At 32.2% G+C, this 13,472-nt stretch overlaps 1 protein-coding gene across 1 annotated transcript in view; it reads right to left on the bottom strand.

The window, feature by feature from the left end:
* The window catches only part of LOC136969870 (E3 ubiquitin-protein ligase arih1-like), a 117,171-nt gene that overhangs the window by 41,801 nt on the left and 61,898 nt on the right, over nucleotides 1-13,472 (bottom strand). Inside the window, exons 7-8 of the mRNA XM_067264174.1 lie at nucleotides 9,127-9,193; nucleotides 3,043-3,149 (exon numbers count right to left, since the gene is read on the bottom strand). Of these exons, the coding sequence (XP_067120275.1) occupies nucleotides 3,043-3,149; nucleotides 9,127-9,193 (174 nt within the window). The remainder of the gene's footprint in view (nucleotides 1-3,042; nucleotides 3,150-9,126; nucleotides 9,194-13,472) is intronic.

Here is a 13,472-nt window from a genome sequence, read left to right as displayed (position 1 = left end):
AACCAAACTCAGAATATAAAAAAAGTGAACAACTAGCCTTACCAACAATATATCATAATTGATGAAAATGGGTAAGTTAGTAACTTTGATCACAAATGCATTCTTGACACAAGCACTTGGGTTGTTGCCACTTCAAAAATTGAATGACCCTAGGGATCTCAAGGACAACCATATCAAGATTCTACCAGGCTCAGCAAACAAATGATAACAGCTCATACATCATTGATGTCTAGGAGCAACAGACTGTCCAGGCTAGTACAGACCACCTCCAGACTCAATGCCAGAGCTCCAAGTGAGTAGGTGGTAGAAACATGATGCATATCCTATGGAAACTGATATCCTACTTGTGTGCCACTGCTGTCTATGTATCATCAGACCTTGTGTCTAGAACATCAAAACTGAACCTTTGCAGAGTAGTGGCAAGTTGTGTAGTCTAGTGAATCCTAATTCCAGCTGCACTGGGTTGACAGAAGGATGTGAGTATGACATCAACAATACAAAGACACGGACCCATTCTGCTAGGTTGGTTCTGTTCAAGGTGGCGGCAATGACTGATGGTGTGGGGAGCTTCTTCATGGGACTAATTAGGTCCCTTAGTTTGTCTAGAGAAGTCCTTAAATGCTGAAAGCTACTAGAATGTGCTAGCTCATCATTTACTCCCTTTCATGGCCTTCATAAATCTTTAAGGAAATGTGCATTTCAGAAGAACAATGCTCAGTCTCTCTTGTCCATTACCACCTAGGCATGGCCCAAAAGACACTCATTGGAGTTCCATACCTTCCAGTGCCTTCTGAGGTCTCCAGTTTTAAGTCCAATTAAATTTCTGAGATGCTGTTAAGAGACATCTCAAATCCTTATATAAAGCTGGCACCAATGTCTATAGAAAGGCAGAATTGCAAATAATGATGAAACAAGTATGGCTTGCAAAATCTTCAGCATACCTCCAACATCTGGCAGAGTTAATGCTTCAGCATGCTCAAGCTATCATTCTTGCTGGAGGAGGACCAATATGCTATTACTAAGTTTCTCTGATGTTTTGGTCAGTCAGTATTATATACATATTTGTAACATCTTTAAATAAAGTCAAAACAAAAATAAGCTATAAAGCTTTTTTTGTTTTGACTTTTTAAATAAATATTATTGCTATTTATTTGTACTAGTTTTTAAATTTTGCATATTAGATGAATATATTATTTTTGTGTATCCACTCCAATGCAATCTCCTCATTAAAACCTGTCTTTGGGAATGCTTGCTTAATATTTAAGCAATTATGGCAATAATTGAATTATAAATCATTATCCATTTACAATAAAAAATCAAATCATTTACAATTCTGTCACTTATAAACAGGAAAATAGTTTATACTTTAAATTATCACAATCATTCTGATTATTTGTAACAGAAATCATTTCATTATTTACAGGAACAATTACTAATGTTGCTGGAAAAATAATGTTTCAAAACATCTGGAAATGAAGCTAGAGAAGCTGTTGGAAATATTGCAAAATGAACTTGAAATATTTGAAAATATAATTAAATTTCAAATATTTAAAAAAAATATTTAGATTTCCACAAATTCTTTTTGTGAAAATTCATATACATTGAAATATACTGTAAACAAGGTTGCTACCTAATATCATATTTGTTATATGAATATGATATGTTTATGTCTTGTAAAATAAATATTACTTATTCACATCTATAATTTAGAAAGTGTCAAATACAATAGTACAGTTGTTAAAAAGAAACATTTTTAAAGATGAATCTAGCATCTTAAAGTAATTTCTTTTGCTTGTTTTGTACAATGATTTGTATAGAAAATATATCCAGATAATGTTATTTAATAATGAAACAAGTTAAGGTTAATATATATAATGTTCAAGATAAAGATCTATCTAAAACATAATTTGCTAAAAAAAATTTTAATTCTATGCAAGTTATTTATATACACAGTATATTCTGAATTATAATGAACTGAGAACAACTTGCAAGGAGATATGCAATATACATGGTAAACAACAGCCTACAGTTGTTTAATTCTAACAAATGTAAACAGTTCATTGTATGTAAAAATACTATATACACAGTCAGGTGCATTACATATCACCAAGTAGCAATTTTGCTGCTATTTTTATTAAAGTAGTGATAAAAACCCTAGTCCACTTATTTCAACATTCAACATGAAATAGAATCACAAAGCACACTTCAGGAAAAACAGCAGAATATCGAGAACCTGTGCAGTGGGAGTCCTGTGCACTAGACACCTAGTGATGTCGTGATGTCATGTGAAAAGTTTGGATAGGAAAGCAGGAAGTGATGTTGAGAACCAAAGGTACTTTTCATGTAATGATGCTCGCTGTTTCGAGATTGGGTTTTTCTTTATCAACTGTGTTGTATTGGGAAATATTTTGGGATGACTTTTTTTTTCTTCTTTTTTTTCAGTAAACTAAGCATAAAAATTTTGACATGACAGATCATGTAAAATACCATTTAAGCATTGTGATCAAATGTGTTATTTGAAGTTAATCATTAAAATATTATTTAAAAATGATTCCTAAGTCACAGTTCCTATTATTCAAAAATAATCTTATTTCTAAGTTAACTTTTGCTTTTCAGATTCCAAACTGATAAGGCTATCAGCACCTTTAAACTCTGAGGATAGAGGTTGAAAAACCCAGGAATTTTTTGTGGGTGGTTCATCCTAAATATGTCAGGACCCATCTCTCACCACCCAGTCATCTTTATTGTGAACCTGGTCAAATTCATAATGGGTATAATTAAAAAGTCCTTCTTAAATACCCTCAGGGCAGAAGAGTAAATATACATATAGTATACAATATACATATAAATATACATATGGAACCTGGATTAAATTTCTAATAATAATTTTTTTTTTATCTTCATAAAATGTTTTCTATTCCAAATCTAATTATAATTAATTATAAATCAAATATAAATTTAATATATCTGAAATATTACTATGTAAAATTTTTTAATACTTAATTTTATGTTGTTTTAAATATTAAATGAAAGTAAACTTACCAGAATGTATGTCCACAGGTACATGTAACAGGCTGTGCATCAACATATTGCACTTTTATTGTATTGTTACATTCTGGCTGTGGACACCATTGTAGTAAACGATTACACTATAAAAATAATAAATAAAATTAGATGAGGATACAATGATTCAGGCTGATCTCATTTATGTAATATGCAATAGTTTTCATTATAAATCAAATTATGCATATATAAAACTTCAAATAAATCAAAATTCAATGGGCAATCTGTGGGGTGGGCTCTCTACTTGTTTCTCTTGAATTTTCTTTCATCTAAATTCTATGAAATAAATCATATTCATTAACATTTCTCCGTTTTATTTTTATTAATAAGGATTAAGTTTAACAAATAGACTTTTCAATGTGTAATTAATTTTATCTAAAAAATCCATATAAAGTTCCTGTTGTTACACGTTTACTTATATTCAATATCTTGTAATTTCTAAGTAACTGGAGATACTATTAATTTATCTAAGAATGAACTTAATATATAAATAAACTTAAATTTCATTATTAACAAATATTTTGAACTTGATCTCCTTGTATGTCGTAGATTTTTTTTTTTACTTTTTTTAATAAAAATATTTGTCTTACAAAATTCATATTTCATATTACTTTTGTCCTTATGATAAACTTAAATAAAATTTCTATGCAAGATTTATTATTCATCACAAACAATAAGAACTATGCCTGAGACCTATAAATAGCAAATTGCCCTTGTGTTGCATTCTTGTATGCTATATGACACAAGAAACAGATCTTAAACATTTATAATACTACAAACTTAAGGGATCATATTTTAAACTCCAAATAAATAAGCTCATGGACAACTCTTACTTTATAAGGTTTGAAAAACAATTATTTTCATATGAAATCATAAGATAATTCAGTTTATTCTACAGAACTATTTTAAAGATTTGTGGGACTTTGTATCCAAATGTCTCAGACTTTCCTTGAATAAATTTTTGTTTACAACTTTTTATTTTCTTATATTACACAAATACCCTGTGGACTGTCACATATTAAAAAGTTTGCATATAAAGTTATGTTTACAGAGATAATTCAGGATACTTTTGTATAAACCATCATTTTAATGCTTGATAACTTTTCTCTATGAAACTTCTTATAAATTATGTAAATTTTCTGTTCTGTAGTGTAAAGCATTTTCAGTTATTGTAATACTTGATTTATTGATAAATAATAATGATAGCTAACAATACACTTTATATTTAGTGAAGCATAATGAGTAAATTAAATAACACCAGTTCATGGTATTAACAAGCCTGACTTACAGCATTGCAAATCTCATAAGTCCACTCTGATAACCTTAATTAGCTTTGCAAATATATTTCTTTATCCACAAACGTTTTCGGTCTCTTAGGACCTTCTTCAGGTGGGATTTAAGCTGAGAGTGACCCTACGAACTAAACTCACGTAACGGATACATTCCAACCCCCACTCCAGATGTGTACTATAAACAAACATCGCCGCGCATGCGCGGTTACAACGCCGGGTCGTACATCGCTTGCCACGCCTTCAAAAGTTGTATTTCGTCTTTAAAGTTGATAGAGAGGCCCTGGGAATCCGCTTTAAAGATCTCTAGCGCTTCCAAATACTTAAGGTGTTGAGCCTGCCTAGTTCTCCTTATCAGGGTCGTGTGCTGCAGAATGATAGAACGTAAGATCCACTTGCTCCTGTCGAAGCATCTCGAAGGCTATCAGTTTACAGTCTCCGACTCAACGCAGATGATTGAGGCTATACGCAATTGCCAGCCGTCACCGGGTGCCTGGATTACTATTCTGGACTTTAAGGCGATGTACCCATCAATTAAGCTTGAGCCATGCTTCTGCGGTTTACGAGATTGGCTTATGGAAGAGGTAACAGGCAATGCTGACCACAAGCAGATACTAGAGCTTGCGCATATTCTCTGCTACACCTCGTGCTTCCAGCTAGACGGGAAAGTGTACCTCCAAAAACGAGGAGTACCTATGGGTAGCCCCTTATCTGGGGACTTGGCAGAAATGATAGTTCGTCGTCTGGAGGCCAAGGTCATCCCTGAGTTCCTCGATAACATCGGCCTATATAAAAGGTACATTGACGACATCTGCATCATCTGGAAGAAGAAACCAGACATCGACAGATTCGTGTGCTGTATGAATGACAACCCATACGGTCTTTTGATCGAGTTAGTACAAATGAGCGACGAAGCGGCTCATTTTTTAGACATTAATATTACCTTTAGCGACGGAAGTTGCGACACTAATGTATACCGAAAACCGAACGCCATCCCGATATACATCCCAGCCGACTCCAATGATCCGTACAGCTACAAACTGGCGGCCTTTAGAGCCCTTACTAGAAGAGCCCACACGCACTGTAATAGAGAGAGGGATAAACGGAAGGAGATAGGGAGGATAGCAGAGATAGCTGAGAACCATGGCTATAGCAAGAAGCTTATACTGAGTATAGCAGAAGATCAAGAGCGCAACCCTGTAAACCAGCCTGATGCGGTTCGGGAGAATAATCGGCAACAGGGTATGCCTCCCCGCCTGGTTGTTATCACATATGAACGGCATCTACACTCCTTATACCGTGAGATCGGTGCGTATACTAACACAAAAATAGCCTATAAGCGGAAACCAGACGTCTTCTCCCTGCTTAGGAACGGGAAGGATCCGGTGGACGTTGAAAGGGCGCCGGGGGTATATAGAATTCCACTCCGAGACCATAGATTCGGTAGGGATCTAGTGTATATCGGCTCCACAAAAAGATCCCTCGGCCAACGCATCCGTGAGCATAAAACGGATATCGAGAAGAAAAAGACCAATACGGCCTTAGCTGTTTACGCTAGTGAAAACGGCATTACACCGGGACTGCAGCGCGCGACCTTGATAAGGAGAACTAGGCAGGCTCAACACCTTAAGTATTTAGAAGCGCTAGAGATCTTTAAAGCGGATTCCCAGGGCCTCTCTATCAACTTTAAAGACGAAATACAACTTTCGAAGGCGTGGCAAGCGATGTACGACCCGGCGTTGTAACCGCGCATGCGCGGCGATGTTTGTTTATAGTACACATCTGGAGTGGGGGTTGGAATGTATCCGTTACGTGAGTTTAGTTTGTAGGGTCACTCTCAGCTTAAATACCACCTGATGAAGGTCCTAAGAGACCGAAAACGTTTGTGGATAAAGAAATAGATTTGCGAAGCTAATTAAGGTTATCAGAGTGGACTTATTTGCTCTTGCTTCGTTCTCTTACGATGGATTTTATTGCAAATCTCATTTTACTTTGAGTAAACTTTTCAGTTAGTAAGCAACTGAAAAGGTTGCTCATAAAGGCAACTACTTAATACATGCCACTTTTGATAAAATCATCACCACTGAAAATATTTCCAAAATGACAAACAATGACACTCATTTTATCCACAATTATTGATGCTAAGGTGCTTCAGAATGTTTGGATGTCCTAATTTTGCACATCACTAAAGACACTTTTAAAACAATGAATGACATTGTCTTATTGACAACTGCGATGCTAATATGCTTTAAAAAACGTTATTATTTATTCCTAATTTAACTATTGTTTATAGGTATCACTTCCACCTACTTGCACTCAACATTTTGATATTGAAATGGAATAATATGGTCATGCTCTAAAAACTGATTTTGCCTGTTATGCAAGTTCTTTTACTGTGATAAGGTTCTCAATGCAAATAATTTATAAATTTCACTTTTCTGATTACTGATTTACTAAAAACTTATATATTTTAAATTTACTTCAAAACGTTCTATATTTTATTGTTGGGATCTTATAATTTTCCAACTGGAAGAATCAGCAAAATATTAGGTTGGGGAAAAAGAAATCCGTTATTTTGTCACTAGATGGCTGTAGTGATATATATCTCATAAAGTATTGATCAAACAAGTTGAGACTTGTGTTCGTTAGAAAAGTGACATTCTGTACTAAAAAAATTCTTTTACAGTTTTTTGATTGGTTAATTCAGTTGTGAGTTATAGGGTGTAAAAGATGAAAGTTACCAAAGAGAAAATTTGGTATGTTTTACAATTTTGCTTTGATAAAGGCGAAAATGCAAGCCAGGTGGCTGAAATTGTGAATGATGTTTATGGTCCCAATACTGTCACAGCCAATTATGCACAATTTTGGTTTCGTCGATTCCGTTCTGGTAATTTCAGTGTTAAAGATGCACCTCGCATAGGTAGGCCTGTCATCAGAAATGTCGATAAAATCATGGAAATGATTGAAGTAGACCGGCATGTTAGCAGTCATAGCATTGCCCAGGAGCTAAAGATTGACCACAAAACAGTTTTAAACCATCTGCATAAAGCTGGATTCAAAAAGAAGCTCGATGTTTGGGTGCCACACTAACTGACGCAAAAAAACATGATGGATCGAATTTCCATCTGCGAAGCCTTGGCCAAATAGAATGAAATTGATCCATTTCTTAAACGGATGGTGACTGGGGATGAGAAATGGGTCACCTATGACAATATTGTGCAAAAATGATTGTGGTCAAAGCGTGGTGAAGCAGCTCAAACGGTGGCCAAACTAGGAATAACGGCCAGGAAGATTTTGCTGTGCATTTGGTGGGACTATAAAGGAATCATCTACTATGAGCTGCTTCCATATGGTCAAACATTAAATTCGGACCTCTACTGTCAACAATTAGACCGTTTGAAGCTAGCAATTGACCAGAAGCAACCAGAATTGGCCAACAGGAAAAGTGTTGTTTTTCATCAGGACAATGCCAGGCCACACACGTCTATAGTGACTCGCCAGAAACTCTGGAAGCTTGGTTGGAAAGTTTTGATGCATCCACCTTATAGTCCAGACCTGGCACCAAGCGATTACCATCTTTTTTTATCATTGCAAAACTTCCTTAGTGATAAAAAATTGGCATCAAGAGAAGATTGTAAAAATCGCTTAGTTGAATTTTTTGCCAATAGGGACCAGGGCTTCTATGAGAGAGGCATTATGAAGTTACCTTTAAAATGGCAACAAATTATAAAACAAAGTGGTGCATATTTGACTTAAATTGGACAATCCAAACCACGTTAAATAAAGTCTTGAAATAAACGAAAAAATAATGGATTTCTTTTTCCCCAACCCAATAAAACTACTTATAGAATATAGAAGTGTAACTCAAAGATTTATTTGGCACAGTGGTGTCTGGGAATAATATGACATCATACTTCAAAATGGTTACTGTTCAAGAAAAAGCAATATGTATACTTTGGTTTTTGAAACAGTTACCACAAGGCAACCAAATGTGAAATTTCAGCAAAAACATCACCCCGCCATTGTGAGCTCTTATTGTTCAAGAATTTCTTTGCATGTGTTTTCCTGGATGCTGGGTTGGGCATGATGGACTAAATCTATGGCTCGTGTGCTCACAATATGACAGTTGATTTCTTGTGAGGCTACATAAAGGATATTGTTACAAGATCCATGTGACTTTCCTCATAATTGTTGCTGAAATACAATCTACTGCAAATGATAGAGAATTTGGAGATCAAGTGAGGGTCAGTTTAAAATAATACATACAACAACAACAACAACAAAAAAAAAAAAAGGCATTCATGCTGAAACTGCTTCTCATTCTGCAGTATTGATTCTATAATTAACAACACTTTGAGTTATATTTTAATACTCTAAGCAATTTTATTTTGTTGTTTCTGGTTAATCACTTCAACCCCAACAATAATCTAAAATCAAAGAACATTAAGAATGAATATTTTTGTAATATTTTAAAACTTTACTTTTAAAGTTAATTAAAATGTATTTAACATAATTTAATTTTAATTAAAACATGAATAAGTTAACTTTATTCAAAATAAACACTTAATATTCTGAATCATTTTTTCACATAAATTTCAGTAATCATAAAGTTATATATGCAAACTGAAATTTAAAAAAATTCCAATCCTACGGTAGTAATTCCAAAATTTTAATCATATGGAATGCTAAATATTTAAAATATTAAGCATTCAATCAAGTTCGAATACACAAGTTTTATAATAGACAAAAATAATTATTACAATTATGAACTTACTTCAACAAAACTATTTGTGATTAGATGCTGATATTTCAATTTAACTTTAGTATCACTAATCAACTTCCTGTAAAAATAAATAAAATTTTAATAAATTTAACTTGAGAAATATTCAAAACAATGTATTCTCTCTTATGATTTATATAAATAAATTACTTTCATAAAATTCTGAATTAAACATAATTTTTAAGAGAAGAAAGATCTAAATATAAAGTAATTTCCATTTAGATTTTACATTAATTGTTAAATCTATACCATATCATAGCTCATACTTTATTAATAATTGAAATAATATCAATAAAATGTAAATAAAAACACTTTTATAAAATTTTAAAAAACAGAAAAATTATCATTTAATATAAATTTTCTAATTAAATATGTTAGTTGTCTATGTCAAATAGTGATGAATAATACTAAAAAGTACAAAGTAATTATTTTGTATTCATTGTAGAAATTACTACTTGAAATATTAGAAATTAGAGATGGCAAATATAATTTTTTTCAAATTTGAATATTAACCAGATCTTGAATATTCAAATATCTCAAATACTCCAAAATACTTATATATAAGGTAGTCAAGTTCACTAACTATTTAGTTAATATTAATTATTTAATTTTATTAATATACTGAAATAAATAAACAAGTAAAAGCAATTTAAAGTTTCATTTCTTAAATTTCAGTAAACTTTTTATTTTGACTGAGTTTTAAAGCATTGATAAATCCGGAACAAAACAAAGTTAAGGGAAGCCGATTCAAAAATTTGTATACTAGTACGATCAAAAAGTACCAGGAATGGTTCATTTAAACTGAGCACATGTAATATTCTGAATCATTTATCATCATTTTTTCATCGTTTGGTATGACTTTCATCGAGATCTAGCAGCAATCTGTATGTCATTGTCTGTTTTTGTTTTGTAATTCATTCTCCTTGACAGAAATATGGTTTGAATCCAACTAAAACAAATTAAGGTTGTCCAATAAAGCACAAATTTTTCAAATGCATTTATGATTTTTGCTGCATATTTTGCAGATATGACCATGCAGATAAAACTAAATAAATGCTTTAAACTTTATAGCTTGTTTGCATGATTTCAAGTGCTTTTTTTTCTGCTATCTGTGCAGTAAATCTATTTTGCACATGTACAGTTCAGGCCTCGGAGTGCTATTTCCCCTTTGAAAAAGTGAGAAAAGTGAGTTGAAATACAGAAAAAGTGAATAAAAAGTGAGTGCAATAGTGACAAAACAAAGTGAAAACACAGAAGGAAAACTCAGCAAAACAGCAGTAAAAATTGTTATTTCTTTTTATTCTGTTATGGTTAAACACATTTTAAAAATTTCTGTATATACTGTAATATAGTAGCCACTCGTTATATCGCGTTTTTTTGGTCCCCTAAATTTTAAAAGCATTTGAGTCAATTAATTTTAAATTACCAATTACCACTGAATTTCTATTTGCAACGAAATACGAGAAAGAGCTAAATATGCAGAACAGGTGGATAGATCGATTGTCATTTGTTTCCTTTTGATATAAAAGTTGTTTATTTATTAGTTTTAAGTACAGTCGCATAACGTGTAAGGAAAAGATCTCTCTGATTCTGAACGAAAACTTCTAAAATTTTTATACAGTAGTAACTTCATTTTGCTTTTTAGAGAATTTTTACTCTGTAATTTTATAAGTTTTGGTGTTCTATTATATATTCAATATTCATTTTTTTTAAATTTTCAATTACAGCATTTATAATTTTTATTGAAAAATATAAACTACACGAATTTCTAATAAGCGATTTATATAGTACTGTATAATAAAATCGCAATTGATGTTTTTATATCGACAGTATTTGTCTTTCAATGTCATTGTTAAAGAAACAATGCTAAATGGGCGTTCATGGTTTCGATGTTTACGTAAACGTCAATTACCGGTAATTCGATATAACCTACGAATAAAATTCAGGATTGAAAAACTAAGCTTATTTTATATCAGAAACACTTGCTGATGAAAGAACAGAGATTCCATAGCATGTATAATCTGTTTAGTAAAAGCCCAGAATTTTTATTACTCGGTTATATCGCGTTTTTTTTTTCTGTTTCCCGATAATCAGTGGCTTTTGTATTTTCAGTAAACCATGAATACTTGAAAAGTCTTTGGCTTCTGTAAATAATCAGTCATGAAAGATGATGTTCTTTTATTAAGATTATTCTGCATGTTATCAACTTCCTTCTATTTCACTTCCTCTTGCTTTTGAACACTTAACACTAATAAGCATCACACGTGCTGCTTGTACTTCATTCGTGTTCTTGCTGTTAATAGCCTTCTCCAGTTTTTTTGTTTGCTGCTTCTAACAAAACTTAGACTGTCGCATGTATTTCATTTTCTTCTACATTTTTCTGGTTTAAACTCAGTTGCCGTTCCATAATCTTCATGTTACGAACAGCTTTCTTTTGTTGTTCTTCAAAACATTTCTGTGCTCTTTTTTCCGTTTCTCTTATTCTTTTAACTTCTTTTCATTTTCCAATCGTTCTTGATAATTTCCATGCACCGAGGAAGCTAATTTCAGTCATCCTTTGCAATAGGTACAAGGTGTGGGCTTTGGTCATACATGTTTAGTCCCTCCTTAACAATCAAAAGTGAATTAAGCATTCTTTCCAACACTGATGCTCTATCAGGAGAAAGTGCCCGGCATAAAATTGATCCTCTCATTCATGGGAACGGGATTTTCGATGCTGATTTCACTAATTTGGCTATTCTCGGATATTTATCATTATCAGAAACTGTTTATTTTTTAATGCTTCGAGATGTGTAAATATTGATTTCCAAATAAAATAATAAATCTGAAATAAATATACTCCAAATAATATAAGTAAAATAATATTTTATTAATGATTTCATAAATAACAAAAAACTTTTTCCTGCAGATGAATAAAAACCAACATCGTTGCAAAGTTGTTAACCTTTGGGAAGCGTGTGAAAATCTTTCTCACAAGCAATTACGTGTTGTACTTTTTACAACACTTCAAATATTTTAATTTATTTGTTAAATTTTATATGTAAATATGAATTTACATTTTCGTTTACTTTTTTAGTCTCTCAATTAATGCACAATTATAATCGGCATAAGAGAAGATTAAAAAATGGATATTTCACAAGCAAAGTAATCACACATTTTATGAAAATAACACTTACTATATGGAATAATTATACTTGTAGTCAATTTAAACATACATTTATGGGAAGATGTAGATGTGATTTAACGTTAACAATATGCTATGAAATCATTAAAGTAATTTTATTAAACTCAAGTTTATGAAATTATTTAAAGATAAATCAAGTAAAAAAATATTTTTGTAAACGACAACTCCATAACCCGATTGCTAATTAAAACCAAATAATCTGCCAAATTATTGGGCTATAACCAGGATAACTAAATGGTCAGAAACGAAATCTTTTTTAGTGGTAGGAGGTTACGCTACTATCTCGTGTTAATTTTAATAATTATATATTTTGAATTTAAAAGCGGCAGCAGTGTTGTCAGCTTGAGAGATTAATCCCTCTGCGTAATGTGCTTTCCCCTGCAAAAGGACTTTAGTGATTTTCTTAGAAAACAGCCAAAACTGCAGGGATGCTTAGAATACTTATTTTTAAACTCTGTAGAAGGAAATGCAATTCGGATAAGGTAGATTTTGGCGAATAATGAAAATATGGCATGAGTACATAACTTTACTCAACACTGGCTTCTGAATTTGTAATGAGAGGGGTTTTTTAAGTGCATAAAAGATTTTTTTAAATACGTTAAATAAATTTTTGTTTTCTATAACCTAACGACACTGAGCGGGCAGTTGCAATTTTGAGTCTGCTCGGGCCGCGTATTTTCTTCTAAAAAATTCTATTCTGATAGTCTGATAATTCGGCAATTCGTTTGGCTTTAAAATTATTTTTGGTTTGCCCCACATCTTAATTAAGCACGTGAAAATGACCAAAAAAGTGAGAAAAGTGAGAAAATGACCTGAAAAGTGAGAAAAGTGAGGATACTTCAGAAAAGTGAGTACAAGTGAGAAAAGTGAGCGACTCCGAGGCCTGACAGTTTCACATGAGAATTTTACTCTGCCATCCAATTACAGACAAGTTTACAAAATTCAAATCTCATGGTTTAAAAGAGTGCAAGTTTAATGCTCAAATACATTTGAACCATTTGACTTTGACTCTTTTAAATTTCCATAAACAAACACTTTTTACATTGCCATGGAAATATCTCATTTTTCAAATTCTCAAAACAGTTTGAATTAATTGGATTAAAATTATTGTAAATTGTTATATTGATTTTAATAATCAATATAAACTGAATCAATA

This window comes from Centruroides vittatus, unplaced genomic scaffold (genome assembly GCF_030686945.1).
Source record: "Centruroides vittatus isolate TY-2023 unplaced genomic scaffold, ASM3068694v2 contig_1824, whole genome shotgun sequence".
Taxonomy (NCBI): Eukaryota; Metazoa; Arthropoda; class Arachnida; order Scorpiones; family Buthidae; genus Centruroides; species Centruroides vittatus.
Note: the sequence above shows the minus strand (reverse complement) of the source record. Positions and strands in the feature narration are given on the sequence as shown.